The sequence below is a fragment of the Halichoerus grypus genome, chromosome 1 (genome assembly GCF_964656455.1).
Source record: "Halichoerus grypus chromosome 1, mHalGry1.hap1.1, whole genome shotgun sequence".
NCBI lineage: Eukaryota > Metazoa > Chordata > Mammalia > Carnivora > Phocidae > Halichoerus > Halichoerus grypus.
In genome coordinates this window covers 70,351,019-70,373,555 of record NC_135712.1, presented here as the reverse complement: position 1 = coordinate 70,373,555, position 22,537 = coordinate 70,351,019, and the positions used below count along the sequence as shown (strand labels likewise).

At 40.6% G+C, this 22,537-nt stretch overlaps 2 protein-coding genes across 2 annotated transcripts in view; both read left to right on the top strand.

Moving 5' to 3' along the window:
* Positions 1–12: 12 nt before the first annotated feature.
* DYNLT2B (dynein light chain Tctex-type 2B) lies at positions 13–22,177 on the top strand. Its single transcript, XM_036071985.2, has 5 exons — positions 13–288; positions 3,485–3,618; positions 9,551–9,620; positions 19,313–19,376; positions 22,030–22,177. Exons 1-5 carry the CDS (start codon positions 170–172, stop codon positions 22,075–22,077), a joined length of 435 nt encoding a protein of 144 aa, XP_035927878.1. The 5' UTR covers positions 13–169; the 3' UTR covers positions 22,078–22,177.
* Positions 9,592–22,537, top strand: part of PCYT1A (phosphate cytidylyltransferase 1A, choline) — a 62,085-nt gene continuing 49,139 nt past the window's right edge. The window contains exons 1-2 of the mRNA XM_036071882.2: positions 9,592–9,620; positions 19,313–19,376. The gene's annotated coding sequence lies outside the window, so the exon portion shown is untranslated. The remainder of the gene's footprint in view (positions 9,621–19,312; positions 19,377–22,537) is intronic.

Sequence of the window (22,537 nt, the reverse complement as noted above, 5' to 3'; positions counted from 1 at the left end):
GCCCAGCAGCTGGTGCGCAGGCGCGGGGGTGGGGTGCGCTCGGCTGGGAGCGCGCAGCCGCGACACACAGGGCCCAGGGAGGCCCTGTTACCCTGGCGACGGTTTCCCAGCTCCCTGCTGCAACCCGCCAGGCCTTCATCGCGATACACCAAGCTAAGAAGCCCTAGCCATGACTTCGTCCACCCCAGCGTCCTTCTCTATGGGCACAGCCGACGGGTTGCCTGAGACTGAGAAGAACGCAGCGGAGTCCGAGAATACCTATATTCTGCGGCCCATTTTCCAGCAAAGGCGGGTAACGGACGGGTTGTGGTGGGGGCGTCCTACGAGCGCTGGGTCAGGGGGGCAGAGCTCGCCTGCAAGCCTGCCCGTCGGGAAAGTGCGGGGGGGGGGGTGAGGACCCGCGGGGTGGGCGGGGCGGGACTGGAGAGGGAGGGGCGGGGCTGGAGGTGGGGCAGGCTGGGGCGGAGGGGCCGGGCTACGGACGCGGGGCGGGACTGGAGAGGGAAAGGAGGGGCTGGGGGAGGGGCGGAGCGGGGCTGGGGAGGTAGGGGCGGGGCGGGGCTGGAGAGGATGGGGCGGGCTGGGGGACCGAGGAAGGTACTGGGTTGGACTAGAGCCGGGAAGGAAGGAGGGTGGGGCTGGTCTGGAGACGTAGGGGCGAGTCGGGGAGGGGGCGGGCCGGGGCTGGAGACGAGGGGCGAGGCGAGAAGGTGGGTTGCTATCTTTCTTGAGCTTCTAGCTGCTCTGGGCATCTGAGGACCCGACCCGCAGTTGCAGTGTTAGGGCGCCGGGAGGGCCTAAGGCTAGCGCAGTGGGAATGGTTGGCTCTAGGAGTCCCTGGCCGGGACGTGAGCAGAGGAAAAGAAATGGGTGGAATACAGAGAAGAGCAGTAAAGCAGCGCCTGGCATTGAGTGCCGTTCAGCCATTTTCGAGGGTTACTGTGTGCATACGTGTGCCAGAATACGCTTACTCCTCGGCAGGGAACGGGACGTGTATGCATACAAAGTCTTACCCAGGTATCATATGGATGTTCTTGGCCCACCGCCGCGATACCTTCCCAGAATTAAAGTACACAGTCTAGTGCAGAGGACAGTCCGCTAGGGCTGTAGGGCCCATCACTCCCTTTATTTTCACAAGATAAAAAATTAAATTAAAAAAAGCCCCTCTGTTGCTCGAAACCAGATTGCTGAATCAAATGCTTGGCATATACTGGAAGCCAGGAACTTTGGTTAGAATGTGATAAAAAAATTTCATGCAGTAGTTTTCTGGTGGGTAGAATGGACATAAAACAAAGGTATGTTCAGTTATCTTGGTAAAAGTTTCTAAATGCATAGATTGCCATTTGCCTGCATTTCTGTTGTAAAACAGAACAAAAGCAGAACAAAATTAACATATTATGTAGGAATAATCCTATGAGATTATTTGTGATTTGTTTGAAGAAAACTTTTGACATTTCGCTGAAAACGAGAAACGCTTAAGGGGTAGAGCCCTTAAGATATAGTACATTTGTCAATAGGAAAACCCCTTTTAGAACAGATCAAATCCTGGAAATTTGTCGATGATTCTAAAGTTCATCTGTGAGAATAACCAGGCAAGAGAGCAAAGAAAATACTATTAAAAAGTAATAAGGGTTGGGGCGCCTGGGTGGCTCAGTCGTTAAGCGTCTGCCTTCGGCTCAGGTCATGATCCCAGAGTCCTGGGATCGAGCCCTGCATCCGGCTCCCTGCTCAGCGGGAGGCCTGCTTCTCCCTCTCCCACTGCCCCCGCTTGTGTTCCCTCTCTCGCTGTCTCTCTCTCTGTCAAATAAATAAATAAATAAAATCTTAAAAAAAAAAAAGTAATAAAGGTTGCTTCAGAATTTAAATTAATAAAAGGAACCCCTTCCAACCAAAAAAAGTAAGAAGGGACCACTAGGGCTACCAAATATTATACCACATTATAAGCTCAAAACCTGAAACATCCTGGTCACTTGGTACATAATAGACAAATCAACTGAGAGAATGTATAGCCAAGAAAATGATAAATACAACTAAAATGTGAATGTATTTTAGGGTGGTGAAATTAGGGGAGATTTTTTTCTCTGTCTTCATTTATTCAGTAATCCATTTCTTCCAAAAGTATTTATTGTCTACTATGTGCTGGGTGCTGTTCTAAGAAATGGGGAGATAACAGTGAACAAAGCAGATAGAAATCCCTGCTCTCATGGAGCTTATGTTCTAGCTGGGTAGAAGGACAACAAACAAGATAAATACATAAGTGAACTATATAGTGTATGAGATAGTAATGAGTACCAGGAAGTGAGCTATAAAGTGATGTGGTAGGAGGGCAATTTGAAGTTTTAGAGAAGGTGGCTAGGGAAAATAACTGTTGAATAAAGACTTGAAAGAAGTGAGGGAGGTAGCTATGCATATAGAATGAGACTTGAACTTCAGGCAGAGGTTAACAGCAAATGCAGAAGCACTGAGGTTGTCCTGCCTGGTGTGGTCAAAGAACATAGGGAAGACCAGTGTGACCAAAGTGGAGAGAACTAGCAGAAAAGTAGTAGAAAACAAGATCAGAGAGTGTGATAGGGTAGGTCATATAGGGCTATGCAAGTCACAGTTAGGATGCTGCTTTTACTCTGAGTGAGGTGGGAAGCATTTGGGAATTTTTTTTAAGATTTTATTTATTTATTTGAGAGAGAGAGAGAGAGTGCGTGAGCATGAGCAGGGGGGAGGGGCAGAGGGAGAGGGAGAAGCAGATTCCCCGCTGAGCAGGGAGCCTGATGTGGGGCTTGATCCCAGGACCCTGGGATCATGACCTGAGCTGAAGGCAGACGCTTAACTGAGCCACCCAAGCGCCCCAGGCATTTGGGATATTTTGAATAGAGGAGTGCTGTGATCCAACATATAGTTTAACAGGACCAGTCTAGTTGCTATGTCCCACAGGATATGGGGACAAAGGCAGAGACAGAGAGACTTGTGTGGAGCTGTTGTAATCCAGGCAGGAGGTAATGATAGCTTGGAACAAGCTGGTGGCAGTGGGGTGGTGAGTGATTGAATTTTAGATTATTCCTAAGGTAGAACTGATAAAATTTGCTCATGAACCAGGATGTAGTTTGTGAGAGAGAAAGTCAACAAGACTGACCTCAAGGTTTTTGGCCTGAGCAACTGGAAGAATGGAGTTACCATTGGCCAATGTAGTTTTGGAGAGAGGAGACAGAAGTTCAGTGTTAGATGTATGACCTTTTGAGTCGTCCATGAGACATCCAGATGGAATACGTGTTGGAATGTGTGGTCTGAAGTTCAGGGGAAAGGTCCAGGCTGTAGGTATAAATCAGGAATATAACTTGTTTTCTTAAGTTGTGTATGTCATTTTTATAATAAAAAGTATGAAAAAGAAGAATTAAATTGTTCTAGGGAGAAAAAGCTGGGGCAGTTGAGCTGTGAAGGTAAATTGAAGTTTTGGAGTTACCAATTAGATGTTTCAAACTGTTTCATTTAGGTTCAGACCGTCTGTGGTTAAAGAATGTATCCATGCTGTGCTTAAGGAGGAACTGGCCAATGCTGAATACTCTCCAGAAGAAATGCCTCAGCTCACAAAACACTTATCAGAAACCATTAAAGACAAATTGAAAGGTAATTGTGGTGGTAATTAGAAATATGTTCCCTTCAAACATTCAGTTTTATTCATTTGTCTCCTTCTCTATCTTTAAATAATGGGCGTAAGCTGTGGATTCTTTTAAACACAATTTTTCTTCAGTGTCTAGTCTTCTCAATTATTTGGTAACTTTTAACTCATGTAGGTTTTTGCAGATAGTGGGAAAGTTAAAGATACGAAATAGAACATTGTATGCATGCACTATCTGAGAAATTCCAGTATGGAAAAGACGTAAAGTTACAAGGGCTCCTTTCTCCCATCATTCTTGGTTGTCTTTCTCACCAACATCTCAATCCTTAGCCTGTCATTGATACCCTCACTTTCTGACCTCAGCCCATCTCTCCAGCCGAGTCCTTAACTAGTCACCAGACTCAACTCTCCACCCTTGCTAAACTCTCTACATCTATAGAACACACCTCATGCTTTTTCTCCCTGTTCTCTTTGTCTCTGTCTCTCTCTCTTTTTGAAAGATTTATTTATTTATTTACTTATTTATTAGAGAGAGAGAGCTCAAGAGAGCGCACGTGCACCAGCTGGGGAGGGGGGAGAGGCAGAGAGAGAGGGAGAGAGTCCTTAAGCTGACTCCAGCTGACTGTGGAGCTGGAGGTGGGGCTCTGTCTCATGACCATGAGATCATGACCTGAACTGAAACCAAGAGTCAGACGCTTAACTAACTGCACCACCCAGGTTCCCCTCTTTTGTTAATAATGTTCTACCATCTGAAAAGTCCTTTCTTTTTTTTTTTTTTTAATTTTTTATTGTTGTGTTAATCCCCATACATTACATCATTAGTTTTAGATATAGTGTTCCATGATTCATTGTTTGTGCATAACACCCAGTGCTCCATGCAGAACGTGCCCTCCTCAATACCCATCACCAGGCTAACCCATCCTCCCAACCCCCTCCCCTCTAGAACCCTCAGTTTGTTTTTCAGAGTCCATCATCTCTCATGGTTCTTCTCCCCCTCTGATTCCCCCCCCCTTCATTCTTCCCCTCCTGCTACATTCTTCTTCTTCTTTTTTTCTTTCTTAACATATATTGCATTATTTGTTTCAGAGGTACAGATCTGAGATTCAACAGTCTTGCACAATTCACAGTGCTTACCAGAACACATACCCTCCCCAGTGTCCATCACCCAGTCACCCCATCCCTCCCACCCCACCCCCCACTCCAGCAACCCTCAGTTTGTTTCCTGAGATTAAGAATTCCTCATATCAGTGAGGTCATATGATACACGTCTTTCTCTGTTTGACTTATTTCGCTCAGCATAATACCCTCCAGTTCCATCCATGTCGTTGCAAATGGCAAGATCTCATTCCTTTTGATGGCTGCATAATATTCCATTGTATATATATACACCACATCTTCTTTATCCATTCATCTGTTGATGGACATCTTGGCTCTTTCCACAGTTTGGCTATTGTGGACATTGCTGCTATAAACATCGGGGTGCACGTAGCCTTTCGGGTCCCTACTTTTGTATCTTTGGGGTAAATACCCAGGAGTGCAATTGCTGGATCATATGGTAGCTCTATTTTCAACTTTTTGAGGAACCTCCATACTGTTTTCCAGAGTGGCTGCACCAGCTTGCATTCCCACCAACAGTGTAGGAGGGTTCCCCTTTCTCCGCATCCCCGCCAACATCTGTCGTTTCCTGACTTGTTAATTTTAGCCATTCTGACTGGTGTGAGGTGGTATCTCATTGAGGTTTTGATTTGGATTTCCCTGATGCCGAGCGATTGAAAAGTCCTTTCTATCTGCCTTTTTAAGAATAGAACATTTTGGGGCACCTGGGTGGCTCAGTCGTTAAGCGTCTGCCTTCGGCTCAGGTCACGATCCCAGGGTCCTGGGATCGAGCCCCGCATCGGGCTCCCTGCTCCGTGGGAAGCCTGCTTCTCCGTCTCCCACTCCCCCTGCTTGTGTTCCCTCTCTCGCTCTGTCTCTCTCTGTCAAATAAATAAATAAAATCTTAAAAAAAAATAAAAAATAAAAATAAAAATAGAACATTCTTTGGAGGGAAGAAAATGTCTGTGTAATAGTAATATGTTTTCGTTTTACTAACCTAGGCCATCTAGAAAAGTACACATTTAATTTTTTAAAATTATATAAAATTCCATTACCCAAAGGTAGTTACTATTTAATATTTTGGTGTACTTTTTTTCTTTTTCTTAATTTGTTTTAATTTTTAGAAATTAAAAAATATACAAGAGTACAGAGAAGAAAATAGTAATTCTGTGTATTTCTGTCACCCAGAATTAACTACTGCTTGTGTATTAGCATTTTTATTTTCACTTTTTTAAAGAGATTTTTTTATTTGAGAGAAAGAGAGAGAGCATGAGTGGGGAGCGGGGCAGAGGGAGAGGGAAAAGCAGACTCCGTGCTGAGCAGGGAGCCTAACTTGGGATTTGGTCCCAGGACCCTGAGATCATGACCTGAGCCGAAGGCAGACACTTAACCGACTGAGCCACCCAGGCGCCCCTATTTTTACTTTTTAATGAAAATTCACTGTTAAAATTATTGTGAAAAAGATACATGTCCATAATAAATACATTTAAACAGTGTAGAAAAATAAAATTAGAAAATCATGCCACCACCACATTAAATATCAATATTTAATGATAACCATTAATATTAGGTGAACATCATATCAGACCTCTTTTCTATGTTTATATACAGATAAATAAATTTACCTTAATAACAATGGGATATTATAGACCTATTTCGCCTAGTGGTATAGCATTCATTCTGTGTATATACATGTATTTTTTTTGCATTCATTCTATATTTAAATGGAAGATTGCTCACTATTTAATCCTTTTATCATGCCATTCGCATTGATGAGTTCTTTATTTTGGTTCAGTTCTTACCCGATGAGATTTTGTTCTAAGTTTTTTCGGGAAGGGCTCAGAAATGTTACCTTCTCTGGGTTCTTTCATGTTTGAGGATGTCTGCCTTTTGCCTTTAAACCAGAATATATTTTGGATGAATATAACATTTTGAGGTAATAACATATTCCTGAGAATGTTGTAGACTTTGTTTCATTGTCTTCTGGCATTGAATGTTGCTGTAGAGAAATCTAAGGCCACCTGATGTCCTCTGCCTAAAGAATCCCATCCTTAACCTTGATGCTCAATAGCTTTTTTAGAATATCACTTGATAGTGAGCGTTTTATATCTTTCAACCTGTGGATTTTATTTTTTCCAAATTAGGAAAATTTTCTTGTATCTCTGAAAACATTTCCTGTTCCATTCGTTAGGTTCTCTTCTTTAGGACAACAAATACGGATATGTTGAATCATCTTTATCTTCCATATCTATTAGCTTTTCTGTGCCATACTTTCTTCCCTTTCCTTTGATATTTACTTGTGATTATCTTAAGCTAGTAATTCAATTTTCATTTGTGTCTGTTCTGTCCCTTGTCATTTTTAATTTATTAGGTCTGCACTGATACTGTGTGAGTATTCAGTTTATCTTAGGGCTGTGATCTTCCTTTTCATCTTTCTGTTGCTTATAATCTGATTGACTTCTTATTTTGTTGAATTTATGAGCTTATGTTGTTCTATACTGTGAATCAGTTGTGAAGAATTTCTCTTTGTTCCTTGATTTATATTATCTCCTAGGTTGAGGGGGGTTTTTTTGTTTTTGTTTTTGTCTTTTAAACAGTATTTTGTTTGTTTCTTGTTATTCTTTTGTTTGTTTTTCTGCATTTTTGCATATTGCCAGTCAGCTTCTTTCCATTTTACACTGATGTGGTATGGTTTTCAGATCTTTTCATTTGCTCTTTTCATAATTGCTCTGACATGGTTTGGGTGATTTCTTTTGTACTCTCCCAGCATATCTGAGATTATTTTATTTTTTTTCCCTCAGAACTATAATTGAAGGGCTGGGTCTTTAATATTCTAGCTGCATGGGTATCAGAAAAGGAGGAAGAGAAATGGGTAGAGAAAGGAGGAAGCTCCGTGAAGCTGTTGCAATGTTTTGGGCTCCGTCTCCTGAGATTTTGTTAAGTATCCTGAATTAAGGGTCATGTCTCACCTGGGAAGGGAGCTGTAGTCTTCAAATTGTTTGCCTAATTTACTGTATAATCCTGGAGCCTTTACTTTGATCAGAGAGAGTTGGCTATGTTTTAGCTTTGTCCATTTCCTTTCCTTCCCCCCCCCCCAACTGTTTACACTGTTCCTTGGTTAGAAAAGGGGGAAGATAAAGATGCCCATTCAATTTTCTTCTCTCCAGATTTGGTGTTAGTGAGAATTTTCAGGATTTTGCTGCTTTAGCAGTATAGTTTCTGGGGAAGCAGAAGAGTTTTGCTGGGCCATACCATTATACTCCAGTATCTTATGTTGTTGTTTTCTTTTCTCCCTTACTAAACAGCTTACAGTTTTCTAAATACCCCATACTCTATGCCTTTGCACATACTATTCTCTCTCCGTAGAATGGAGACATTGTCCGCCTGGTAAATTCCTACTTGTCTTTTAAGACTCAGCTCATTTATCACATCCTCCAAGAAGTATCTTCTGGTCATCCCTTCCCCACTGCCCAGCTCTGTGTTCCTATGTACCTTGTACATGCTACTCTTGGAATTATTAATATGTTGCTTTTTCATTTTATTCTTCGTGTTTGCCTTCCCAGCTACTGTGTGTTCTTTAAGGCAAGAATAGTGTCTTTTTTTTTTTTTTAAAGATTTTATTTATTTATTTGTCAGAGAGCGAGCACACAAAAGCAGGGAGAGCGGCAGGCAGAGGGAGAAGCAGGCTCCCCACTGAGCAGGGAGCCTGATGCGGGACTCAGTCCCAGGACCCCAGGATCATGACCTGAGCGGAAGGCAGACGCTCAACTGACTGAGCCACACAGGTATCCCAAGAAGAGTGTCTTATTTTCTCTGTGTTTTGAGGCCCTACCAGTACCTGACTTAGAGTAGGAGAGAAAGGAAGCTGAGATCTACTGAGAAACTAGTATGTATCAATACTGTTCTAGATGCTGTACATACTACTTGTGAAAATAGTAAAGGGAAGCTTCACTAAAATGGAGTTGGGAGGCCAGAAGGGGGAGCACTAATACCATTCAACTCCTTATCAACCCAACAGGAAGAAGCCTATACTTTTATTACCCCAGCAGGAGGAAGAGAGATTTTCTCCTTGCCCGGCAACAGCCCTGCCAATGAGAGACTGTCACAATTCAGGCAGTGAAAAGCCACTACATTTCCAACTCCTGGTTTATTTCAATAGACTTTTTGTTTATAACAGCCCTCCCAACCTCCTCCTTTCCTCTATAAAAGAATCAGCTTCTTTGTTCCTTTGTTCTCTGGACTTGCCTATGGTTTTGCTATAGCTTTCTTTCTTTCTTTCTTTCTTTTTTTAAAGACTTTATTTATTCATAAGAGACAGAGAGAGAGGCAGAGGGAGAAGCAGGCTCCCCGCTGAGCAGGGAGCCCGATGCAGGACTCGATCCCAGGACGCTGGGATCATGACCTGAGCCGAAGGCAGATGCTTAACCATCTGAGCCACCCAGGCGCCCCTTGCTATAGCTTTCATGTCCTGAATTACAATTCTCTGCCCTTCCTGAATAAACCCATATTTTTTTTTTTTTTTTTTTTGCTGGTAAAATAACTGACAAGTTTTATTTTTAAGGTCAACATCCCCCAGGAGGTAGGTAATAATATTCCTGTTTAACAGATGAGGAAGACTTAAGCCAAAAAGGTGAACAGCTTATCTAAGGTTACACACTTGGCAAGCTGACTGATTTACTTACCAAAGTAAGATTTGTCCTCAAGTCTTTCTGACTCCCAAGCTTATCATCCTACTCAGTCAGTGCTTGTGGACTGAATGCCTATGTCCGTTTCTAGGCAAATTTACCTTCATTAAATAACTTTACCATTTTTACTTATAGATAACTTTCTTATTTTTCTTTCTAGAAATGGGATTTGACCGATACAAAATGGTGGTACAAGTAGTGATTGGAGAACAAAGAGGTGAAGGAGTATTGTGAGTAGTTGGTTTTTCCTTCTTGTTTTTATTCTTAAATGTTTCTTATTAGGTATTCATCCTCCTGACAATCCAGTAAGATTGTGTCTTTGTAAGACTGAGAGGAAAGGACAGTATAACAAAATGCAGCTGTGAAACAAAAAGTTCCTGGCACTGAACAGTGTGGTTGACAGTGTGGGTGAGCTCCTCAAGGTAACTCACTGTTCGTAGTATTCATAGGCCAGTAGATGTTTTAGGGTTTATGTATATATGCTCCTAAGTCGAGTATGGCAGTATGTATATATGTTTCTTCCTCAATTCCTTCTTTTTTTTCCCCTAAATTCCTTCTTGCCTGGTTTTTGTTCCTATCATTCCAAATTAATTTCTTTAAAATTGTCTGAGACCTCCTTATTAGCATATTTAGTAGTCCTTTCTTAGCTCTTGTTCTTGGCCTGGGCTTCTATTTCTTTTTTAAAATAATTTTTAAAAAAGATTTTATTTACCCATTTCAGAGAGAGAGAGAGCAAGCACGTGGCAGAGGGAGAAGCAGACACCCTGCTGAGCAGGGAGCCTGATGCAGGGCTCAATCCCAGGACCCTGAGATCATGACCTGAGCCAAAGGCAGACGCTCAACCAACTGAGCCACCCAGGAGCCTCCTGCGCTTCTATTTCTTAATATTCATTCCACTTTATTTTGGCCCTGATGTCATTTATCTAACTTGTTTGTCTTCTGTTTTTCTAACTCTTTCCTTTCCTGGTTCTTCTTTCTCCCTTACATCGCCAGCTGTGAGCTTTCTTCAAGGCTCAATTCTTGTTCTTCTGCTCTTTGCAATGCTTTCTCAATGAGCTCATTCATTCTCATGACCTCAAACTGTTGTTCATGTATTGGTGAGTTCAAAATGTGTATTTCCCATCTTTCCCTATGCCCAACTGTTAATCTCCTGTTTCCCTTTGCAAACAGTACTGAGTATAATATTTTATAAGAAAGTATTAAAGTATTTGTTAAATGATTTTAAAAATACCTTGTACATATTATCACTGAGAATTTTTACTACAGAATGTTAGATTTGGAAGGGATTATGGGTATTTTCTAGTGTCTACTCCCCTTAATTTATGGATGACACTTTTGAGGATGAGTATGATTTGCCCCAAAGTGTGTATCTGGCTGGTGTCAGATAAACTAATAGAGCCTGGCCTTCTGACTTCTGGCACAGTACTTCTTACATGGTGCCCCCTACCATTTGGTCAAAAGGCTTCAGGAGATTTTCTCACCTCAAAGACATAAAGAAATACTTTACTACCTTATCACTTTAGATTCAACATGTTCAAATGCAGTTGCAAATTTCTTCTCCCTTCTCCTTTAGTCAGACTGCCATTTTAATTTCTCTGTCTTTCACAGTATTACAAAGGTTCTATTAACTCTGGCTTAAAACCTTGAAGTCCTCTTTTGTCGTATTGAGCCATTACTCTCTCCCACTACATGCACTGTAATCTGGACGCCAGGCTTACTTAGCAGCCCCTTATCATCATTGCCAGACTCTGGTCTCTCTCCTTTACAATTCATTTTGTATACCAGACCAGTCTTTCAGAAATAACCTCATTTTCTTTCCAGAAACTCTTTAGAGTTTATTTTAAACCCTGTCAAATATAAACTCCCTAAACTGGTTATGATTCACTTTGTTAAACGTGATAAGGCCAAACTCTAAAGCATAGCATTCAAGCCCACCCCCCCTCCTTTTTAAAAACTTTTATCATCTAAAATTTCAGGCATGTGCAAAAGTGCAGGGACTAAAGAACTCCCATGTTTTCTGTTACTCAGCTTCAAAGTTTATCAGCACATACGGATGTTTTATTTATACCTGTCCCCTGTACCTACTGTCCCTGTCCCCTGTACCTACTGTCCCTGTCCCCTGTACCTACTGTCCCTGTCCCCTGTACCTACTGTCCCTGTCCCACCAGATTATTTTGAAACAAATTCCAGTCATCATACCATTTCATTAGTAAATACAACAGTATACAATATCTCTAAAGTATAAGGACCCTTTTTAACATAATAATATATCATCACATCTAAAATATTGCTGATCCTTAATATTATACAATGTTCAGTTAGTGTTCACATATCCCCATTTGTCTCATATACGGTTGACTCTTGTGCACAATGTGGGGGGTAGGGGTGCCAACCCCCGCACAGTCAAAGATAACTTTTTATATATGCATATAGCTTTGACTCCCCCCAAATTTAACTATTAATAGCTCACTGTTGACTGGAAGCCTTACTGATAACATAAACAGTCAATTAACACATATTTTACATAGATATTATATACTATATTTTTACAATAAGCTAGAGAAAAAAATGTTATTAAGAAAATCATAAGGAAGGGAACATATATTTACAGTACTGTATTTATTGAAAAAACATCTGCATATAAGTGGACCAGTTCAAACCCAAGTGGTTCAAGGATCAACTGTGTATGTGTATGTATGTGTATTTGTGTGTATGTATTTATGTGTTTATATATTCTGTTTACAATTTGTTCAGAACAGCATCCAGATAAAGGCCACACACTGCATTTAGTTGATACGTCTCTTAAATTTCTTTTAATCTATTATTTTCTTTCTCTTTCTCTTTCTTTTTTACCTTGCCATTTAATTGTTGAAAAAATTGGGTTGTCCTGTCAAGTTTCCTACATTCTTGCATTTGCTAATTGTTTTGTTTATTTATTTATTCTCGGGAGTTTTATACTTTAGATTATAATCTAGTACTACCTTATTTATTTATTGCTCAATGTTCCAAACTTCGGCCATTGGCCGCTCTTTCAGTTGCCTCTTGTGTCCCTTTGGTATATCCAACTATTGTGGGGTGGTTTTTTTTTTTTAAAGATTTATTTATTTTAGAGAGAGAGAGAGTGAGAGAGCGTGAGTGTGTGGGGGGGTGTGGGTAGAGGGAAAGGGAGAGAGAGAAAGAATCCCTAAGCAGACTCTACACTGAACACAGAGCTTGATCTCATGACCCCAAGATCATGACCTGAACTGAAATCAAGAGTCAGACACTTGGGGCGCCTGGGTGGCTCAGTTTGTTAAGCGACTGCCTTCAGCTCAGGTCATGATCCTGGAGTCCCTGGATCGAGTCCCGCATCGGGCTCCCTGCTTGGCAGGGAGTCTGCTTCTCCCTCTGACCCTAACCCCTCTCATGTGCTCTCTCTCATTCTCTCTCTCTCTCAAATAAATAAATAAAATCTTTAAAAAAAAAAAAGAGTCAGACACTTAACCAGCTAAGGCACCCAGATGCCCCTGTTGTGGGTTTTTTTGAGCACTTCCTTACTTACTGGCACTAAAAGATGCTTCATCTTATTCGTTCCCTGCCCCAGCCCTATAATTAGCCATTTTCCCAAGGAGCTCTGGTTCATTTCATTGGAGAATGGCATTAGAAACTAACATTTGGGCACTAGGTGTGGTCATTAACTTGCTAAATATTGCTTCTGCTCTGTTTGCTGTCCGTTGTCCTTTTTGGATTCCAATTACCTGTATTTGGATTGAGATGCTCTTTTTACTGTATTCCACATGTCGCTTATGCTCTTCTCTGAGTTTTTGTTTTTTCTCTCTGTGCTTCCTTTTGGATATTTTTCTATTGACCTGTCTTTCAGTTGACTAATTCTCTTTTCTGTTGTGTCTAATCTGTTATTCAATCCACTGACTGAATTCTTAATATCAGTTGTTACGTTTTTCAGGTTTAGAATATCCATTTAATTCTTTTTTGTAGATTCTGATTCTCTAGTGAAATCGACTGAGGCACCCAGGCATGAGTTTAAGAATTTGTGTAAGAGATTTCCGAATCTGTCCCAATGAGGGAAAAAGGGGCCTTTCTTTCATGTCTGTTACCAAAATGTAAATTAAGACAATTGCTGATCAAACTTACATACGGTTGACAAATAGTTTTTAGCCCCTGTTTTAGTTATTGTGATCATCGGGGGGGAAAAAAACCTTTTCCTGAGACACGCAACTGCAAAGGGCAGGCAGTATTGGAATCCCCCTTCAGTGGTCCTGTACCACTCTGGAAAATATGTTTTCAGGCTCATTCTGATGGCCCAAGACAGCAGCAAATCCTTCCTGTCACCTCCTTTTGGCCAAAGCAGCCAAAGATTTAGAAGTCTTTGGTTCACAGGTGGCTATATCCACAAGTACTTTACTGTTGAGCTCCACCTGGCACTTAATTAAATTGACAATGAATGCTGGGTACTGCAAGCTGTGTTCCTGGGAGGCAGCTGTAATTCGATTAATCCAGAGTGTCCTCATGTTCCTCTTCTTCAGGCTTTGCGCTTTTGTGCCCTTCACAAATGCTCTGGTCACAGCTCTGACCACCACCCTGTAGCACCAGGCATGCTGCCTCACCTCCTGGGCCCGCCAGTTGCAGTCAGGGAGGCCAGTGAAATGATTTTTTATCTATGTTCTTCATCCTTCCTCTCTCCCTTTTTACATTTTGGTCATAGCAGTTATTTTATTTTATTTTATTTTATTTTATGTTATGTTATTTTATTTTATTATTTATTTTATTTTATTATTTTATTTTATTTATTTTATTTTATTTTTTTATTTTATTATTTTATTTTCAAAGATTTTATTCATGTATTTGACACAGAGAGAGCACAAGCAGGGAGAGCGGCAGGCAGAGGGAGAGGGAGAAGCAGACTCCCTACTGGGCAGGGAGCCCGATGCAGGGCTCGATCCCAAGACCCTGGGATCATGACCTGAGCCAAAGGCAGACGCTTAAGGACTGAGCCACCCAGACGCCCCATAGCAGTTATTTTAAAGTCATTGTGTGCTTATTCTAGTATCTGGATCATGTGTGATTCTGTTTCCATTGATTTTTCTTTTTCTTGGTAATCCTTTAGGTGACTCTGTCTCTCAGCGTGCCTGGTTTAAATCTTGGACGTTGTGTCAAAAAATTGTAGAACCTCCAGATAATATTATTTTCTTCCAGAGAGAGTTTACGCTTTCCTTTTCCATTCAGGTAGACTATGGGCTGCTTACCTTAATCCAGTCAGGTACTAAGCAGAGTTGAGGTTAGGTGGCAATTTGGATTTGAGGCTCCCTCTACCTTCAGTTCACCCTTCTTTCTTGAGTGTAGCCCTCCAGATCTTTCAACTAAGAACCTGGAACGTTTGTTGAGACCCCACCCCCATCAGGTACCGACTTTTATATTTGTCTCCTCAGTATAAAACTACTCTTTACTTCAAAGTTTTTTCCTTAGAGTATTGGTTTCCTGTTGCTGCTGTAAAAAATTATCACAGGCACCTAGTTGGTTCAGTTGGAAGAGAGTGTGACTCTTGATCTCAGGATTATGAGTTTCAGCCTCACATTGGGTGTAGAGATGACAATAAATAAATAAATAAGTAAATAAACTTAAAAAAATTTATCACAAACCCAGTGGCATATAAAAATATTATTTTACATTTCTGGAGATCATAAATCCAAAATGGGTTTCATTCAGCTAAAATCAAGGTATTAGAAGGACTGCATTCCTTCTGGAGCTTCTAGGGGAGAATCCACCTTTGCCTCTTCCAGCTTCTAGAGATTGCTTGCATGCTTTAGCTTATAAACCCTTCCTCCATCTTCAAAGCCAGCAGCATAGCATCTTCAAATATTTCTCTGACTCTCCCACCACCTTTCTTTTATAAGGACCCTTGTGATTACATTGAACCCACCCGGATAATCCAGGATACTTTTCCCATTTCAGGATCCTTAATCATATATCTGTAAAACTTTTTATTTACCATATAAGGTAACCTATTCACAGGTTTTGGGGATTAGGACTGAGAGGGCCATTATTTTGTCTACCACACTTGGCTTTCAGTTTCAGAACTCCGCACATGTCTTGAGGGGAAAACCTACCGTGTGACAGGCTCAGTTCTACTTTCTTCTTTTGGTCCCTCAAGTCTCCAATTTTATCTCCCTAGCCTTGCAAGTCTGCCTGCAGTCTTTTTTTTTTTTTTTTTAGATTTTATTTATTTATTTGACAGGGAGAGACAGAGCGAGAGAGGGAACACAAGCAGGGGGAGTGGGAGAGGGAGAAGCAGGCTTCCCGCAGAGCGGGGAGCCTGATGCGGGGCTCGATCCCAGGACCCTGGGATCATGACCTGAGCCGAAGGCAGACGCTTAACGACCGAGCCACCCAGGCGCCCCTGCCTGCAGTCTTGCTGGTTTCTTTTTCCCTGAGTAATTGGTTCTCTAGCTGGGCAAAGCCTGGATTCTTAGCTTCTAATCCTGTGCCTTGATTTGGCAAATGCCCCAGGGAGAATTCCGATGCAGGATATCAGCTTATCTCCTTGCAGTTCACCTCTCTCTGGAATTTTGGTTACTCTAGTCTTACTTGCTTCAGCTGCATTCTGATTCATTTTATCCAGCTTTGCTAATTAGTCTTGGTGGGAATATTGGCCTGCTACAAACTGTTCCATCATACTTCTGAGTCCTTTTGACACAAATATATATACTTAAATATAGCTTTTTTTTTTTTTTCCTGTATAGCCCAGGCTTTGGGTGTGACCCAGAAGTCTCAGGTTTATCTTACACATTTCTAGCCCTACACCCGGAATTGGTCATTTCTCTGAGGAGCCCTGGTTCCTTTTATTGGCAAATGGTATAAAATATAGACTGCATTTTGAAGGCAAGGATTGTGTTTTATGCATCTTTGTATCATTTGCATCTAGCACTTTCCTTCATATGTAATAGACCCTCAACAAATGTTTGTTAAGTAAATTTTTATATTCCTGCCTTCACTTGGTTCTACTCAGCTTAAGTACCAGTTCCTTTTGTGAAGTGTTTTTTGGCTTTTTCTCCTGTCTAAATTCTCTAAATTCTGTAGCACATCTACAAATTTCGTTCAAATGTTACACGACTTGGACTTGGACTAGACAGGCTTTACAATTCTTTTGAATCCTGATAACCTATAAATTAGCATCAACTGTACATTATCTTATTCTTTGTGTGTGTTAATTTTTTTCACCTAATTAAACTGGGGATTGAGGATTAAGACAGATTTTATTCTTTTTGGACATACAGTAGTTGCTAAATAAATACTTGGTGATAAATTAAGTAGGTTAATTTTATTTCACATTGTTACTGTTGCAGTTTGGAAATAGGTGGAACTTTTTTGACTTAAGAATGTGTGAAATAGGGGCACCTGGGTGGCTCAGTCATTAAGCGTCTGCCTTCGGCTCAGGTCACGATCCCAGGGTCCTGGGATAGAGCCCCACATCAGGCTCCCTGCTCCGTGGGAAGTCTGCTTCTCCCTCTCCCACTCCCCCTGCTTGTGTTCTCTCTCTCTCTGTGTAAATAAATAAATAAATAAATAAAATCTTAAAAAAAAAGAATATGTGAAATATTAGGATGGGAGAGTTCTTCTATGCAAAACTTAAAAAAAAAGGACACTTTCAAAAATTGAACTGGGGGCACCTGGGTGACTCAGGCAATTAGGCATGTCCAACTCTTGATAGCTCGGGTCTTGATCTCAGGGTTGTGAGTTCAAGCCCCATGTTGGGCTCCATACTGGGCATGAAGCCTAGTTAAAAACAAAAAAAAAGAACCAATATCATTATGATATATGTGTATCTTTATAGCTTGAAGCTAAACTGCTTAGGTTCAAAACCAAACTTTGTCACTATTTGACCTTGGCAAGTTTACTTAATTTCTCTGATACTCAGTTTCCATATTTATTAAATGGGTATAATAATAGTATGGACTTCACAGGGGCACCTGGGTGGCTCAGTCAGTTACGTGGCCAACTCTTGATTTCGGCTCAGGTCATGATCTCGGTCGTGGGATCCAGCCCCATGTAGGGCTCTGCAGTCAGCACTGAGTCTGCTTGTCCCTCTCCCTCTGCTCTTCTCCCTGCTCTCCCTCTCTCACTAAAGTAAATAAATGAAATCTTTTTTAAAAAATAGTACTTCATAGGATTAAGTGAGTTAATACATGTACATGTAAAGCACTTAGACCAGTGGCTGGTACAAAATAAGTGCTCAATAAATGTTAATGATGACTCATACATACATTTAATAAAAATGTAAAACATTTGTAATTACTTTTTTCACTTAACATTGTATTGTGAACGTATTTTCATTTTTTGTGAAGTTTGTAAACGTTTTTGTAAGTTTTTTGTAAAATATCTCTTTAATGGCTGCATAGAATTTCATTGCCATGAAATACCATGATTTCCTCTACCACTTACTACTGTGCATTTGTTTCCATTATTTATTTATTTATTTTAAAAATTTTATTTTTAAGTAATCTCTACACCCAGCATGGGTCTCAAACCCACAACCCGAAGATCAAGAGTCACATACTACACCAACTGAGCCAGCCAGGTGCCCCATAAATTGTTTCCTTTTTTTTTTTTTTAATTTGACAGAGAGAGACACAGTGAGAGCGGGAACACACGCAGGGGGAGAGGGAGAGGGGGAGGAGCAGGCTTCCTGCCGAGCAGGGAGCCCAATGCAGGGCTCCATCCCAGGACCCTGGGATCATGACCTGAGCTGAAGGCAGACACTTAACAACTGAGCCACCCAGGCGCCCCTGTTTCCATTTTTTAATTGGCTTTTATTTTGCCTAACATTCTTTCTTACGCATGATTTGGGGAGAGAATCGCTAATTTGAGAATTCAGAGGTAGTGTAGCAATTCTGTAGAGAGAATACTGGGTTTAGAACTAGTTAGAAGATTGAGTTCTAGTTCAGAGTTTGTCCCTTTCTTTTTTGGAACTCTACAAAATAATTACGTTGGACTAAATAATCTATTGGGTCCTTTCCAGACCTACTTTTTTATATTATTGTGCAGGATTTCAGTCGTAAGTCTTAGGTATTATTCCCTCTAAAAGTTACACAGAAATATCTTGGCTGAAGTAATCTATAACAGCTTCCCACCCAAAATACCAAAGACTCAAGGTATTGACCCCTTAAGCTGTCAGGCAGCTGGTCAGAGTCTGAGGTTGTTAAGAGTCCCTGGGCTGTCACCTCCAGTTACATCTGTGATTCCAGTCCCTTTTAGTTTACCCAGTATATTCTGCTGTACGAATAGGATTTTCTGTGTGCCAACCTGTGAAAAGGTTTGGAAGCACTGATCTATAAGAATGTATCAAGGAGGGGCGCCTGGGTGGCTCAGTCGTTAGGCGTCTGCCTTCGGCTCAGGTAATGATCCCAGGGTCCTGGGATCGAGCCCCGCATCGGGCTCCCTGCTCCGCGGGAAGCCTGCTTCTCCCTCTCCCACTCCCCCTGCTTGTGTTCCTCTCTCACTGTGTCTCTCTCTGTCAAATAAATAAAATCTTTAAAAAAAAAAAAAGAATGTATCAAGGAAATAACACAGAGGACCATAGGGGAAGGGAAGAAAAGTGAATAAGAAGAAATCAGAGAGGGAGACAAACCATGAGAGACTCTTGACTCCAGGAAACAAACTGAGGGTTGTGGAAGGGAGGGGGGTGGGGGGGGAGGGGTAACTGGGTGATGGGCATTAAGGAGGGCATGAGATCTGATGAGCACTGGGTGTTATATGCAACTGATGAATCATTGAACACTGCACCAAAAACTAGTGATGTGTATTATATGTTGGCTAATTGAATTTAAATTAAAAAAAATGTATCAAGGAAAACTTTTGCTCATGGCAAATAGATACAGGTCATATCCTTGTTATATTATTTATAATTCTTCATTCTTTGACTTTTCAGCATGGCTGCTCGCTGTTTCTGGGATGCTGACACTGACAACTACACTCACGACGTTTTCATGAATGTAAGTCTATTTGGAAGCCTTTTTTTCCTTTCCAAGGACATGTGGACATTCCAAGTCAAATTAATATTATTAAGATATAAGGCCACTTTAATTTTAGATGTCTGTCTTAGACTCCTTCTGGATGAAATGATTTTACTCTTTTACTGTGTTACTAAAGCAGAAGAAATCTAATGTGCTGCTGATAGGCGAGGAGACTTGTAGGTGTACAGATGATATAACTCTTCACAAGTTTGATTTTGAGAATATCATATTGTTTAGTGCTAACAGACGTGTGGCACTTGGCTAACTCTAACGAAATTGGGTTGGCAGGGGGGCGCCTGGGTGGCTCAGTCGGTTAAGCGTCTGCCTTCGGCTCAGGTCATCATCTCAGGGTCCTGGGATCGAATCCTGCATCAGGCTCCCTGCTCAGCAGAGATTCTGCTTCTCCCTCTCCCTCTGCCTTTGCCCCCAACTTGTGCTCTGTCTCTCTCAAATAGTCTTTAAAAAAAAAAAAAGAACAGAAATTGGGGTGGCAGGGATTCATGAGCAAAGGTGATTTTCATTCAGTAATAAAATTATTTTATCTTAAAGCTATTTCTCAAAACTAAGCAAAAATAAAGAGAAATTTTTAAAAAGATTTCATTTAAACATTGGTCTGTTATTGGCTGAATGTTTTATATATTTTAATCATATGTTGTTATACTTGCTTCCAGAGATGATCCCTTTCTCTATCCAAAAGCTCCTAGGTTGTGAATTAGTAGACTCAGAATTAAAGTATAGTAGAATAGAACAGAAACTTGGTTGAGTTAATTAGGAGAGGGGTTCCATTTCCAGCTCTGTAACTTTCTAATTGAATGACTTCAGGTGTCATTAGACTTTTCTCTGATTGTATCAGTAACATTAGGAAGCTGTACTAGATTTTCCCAAAGAAGGCTGTGGCTGCCGAAAAATAATTTGGGGAACTTATTTAAAATACAGATGCCAAGACCCTACTCAAGTAGATTCTGATCAAATAAGTCTGGTGTTAAATCAGTGATTCTGAATTTTTAAAAAAGTTACCCACATGATTATGCTTACGGCCAGGTTTGGAAGCTGCTTATGTTAATGATCTTAAGACACCTTTTAGCTCTAAAATTCTGTGGTCCTACCAGTTTCATTTTATGTTCAACTCCCTTAGGGATCAAGGGCTGAAGAGTAGGAAGTACTATGTAAATCCCATTTATCAGCTCTCTAGGGGAAGGGTCAAGCTAAGGTGATGGTTTTTCCTGCTTTTTGGAGTTATTGAGTCCTTATACAATGCAATTCATTCATTCAGCAAATATTCTGAGCTCCCGTTAGGTGCCAGCCTCCCCTGGAGGTGCGAGGGATAAAATTTTGATTAAGACGGACATGGAGAGCTCTGGGCGGTGCTGTAGAACAGCCAAAGTGGGATCCACAGACCAGTGCCAGTCCTTGAGCTGTGTGTTTACAGATCCTTCATGAGAGAAGTGCATAAATAGTGTAAGAGTTTAGAAACTCTTACAGGAATTTGACAAAGTTATTTTATATTGATTAAATCTAATAGTAAAAAGTTTAGGCTATATTTTGTATGTTTCTTTTTTCATCCCATTTTCCTACTTACTAATTTTTATTGTATTTTACAAAAGTATCAGTCCAAAGGGCCTGGAAAGTAAAACGAAAACAAAAACAAGTTTCTCACTATAGATAGCATTGTTGTGGAACACAGTTCATGGTTCTCCCACCCAAGCAGGCAGGGACCTGGGCTTAACCAAAGAATTTTGCTTTGGTTAGTAAGCAGGTACTTGAGTTTGTTTTCTCCAAGTAGTACCAGGCTGGAGATGAGATTTGTTGGTCTCAACGGAGTCACTGAGGCAGGTGGAACTCCTGTAATAATTACCTAAAAAGTGTTTTAACAAGTTGAACCGGGATCTGGAAAGCATTTTGTGATTCTGAGTTAAAAGATAGATAAATGAATTTTATCAGTTAAGAACAAACACCCAGAGACCATTTGCCCTTACCCAGAATTTATGACAAGGTGCTGTTATGGTTTTTTTTAGATTTATTTATTTGAGAAAGAGAGAGAGGGAGAATGAGAACGAGAATGCACAGGGGGAGGGGCAGAAGGAGAGAAAGAGAATCTTGAGCAGACTCCCTGCAGAGCGCAGAGCCCAATGTGGGGCTCCATCTCATGATCTTGGGATCATGACCTGAGTCAAAATCCATGCCTAACTGACTAAGCCACCCAGGCACCCCAAGATGCTGTTATTTTTATCTGTGATGTTATAATATAGTTATGCATTTACTCCAAGAAACTCAAAGCATTTCATAATTGTTATTTCTGTGATAAATCAGGAAAAATGGAAATACTTATTTTATGAATATGAAATTACATAAAGCTCATTAGTTTGCATTTTACTTCTACCTTCAGAAAATCTAATTCTTTACCCATCCTACCCTTTGAGCAGGCAATTTTGTAGTTACCCTGAAGCAAGCAACTTTATAGCTATATTCTGGAAATCCTTTGTATATTGAAGAAGGAAAAAACCTTCATGATTGAAAACTGGCAAAGATCTGAGATGATGTTCATTTCAATTGCCTTTGCTGCCCTTAGCCCTTCATTAGTACTAATAACCTTCTGGATTTGTGTGTGTTTTCTGTTTTGTTTGCTTTTTAGGACAGTTTATTCTGTGTTGTAGCGGCATTCGGCTGTTTCTACTATTGAATCTTTGAAAAGTTGGGTAAAAATATGACCATGAAGAAATATACATTTTTTTATATTGTTAAATATCTCAACAAAATAAAGATAATTTGGCATTTTGGCAGCTGAGTCTATTCAGTTTTAGGCCTTATATTTTAGTGTTTTGATTTTGTTGTAATATGTTCTTACTGTATTTGGAAAGTGGGGAAACTTCGTATTTTGATTGCTCAAGCATAACCAATTGTAAATATTTGGGTATATTTTCTACCAGTGCTTTTTTATTTTCAGGGTTTTAAAAAAATCATTATACACAATCTTGTACCCTGATTTTTCACTTCTTATAACGTCATGTGCAGTGTTTGTCATTTTATTTCCATTATGATTTTCATAAGCATAATTTAATAGCTGCACTTACTCCACTACGTAATACCATTGGTTATCGTTGCCATTTCCTTATTAAGGGATTATTTATGATTTTTTCACT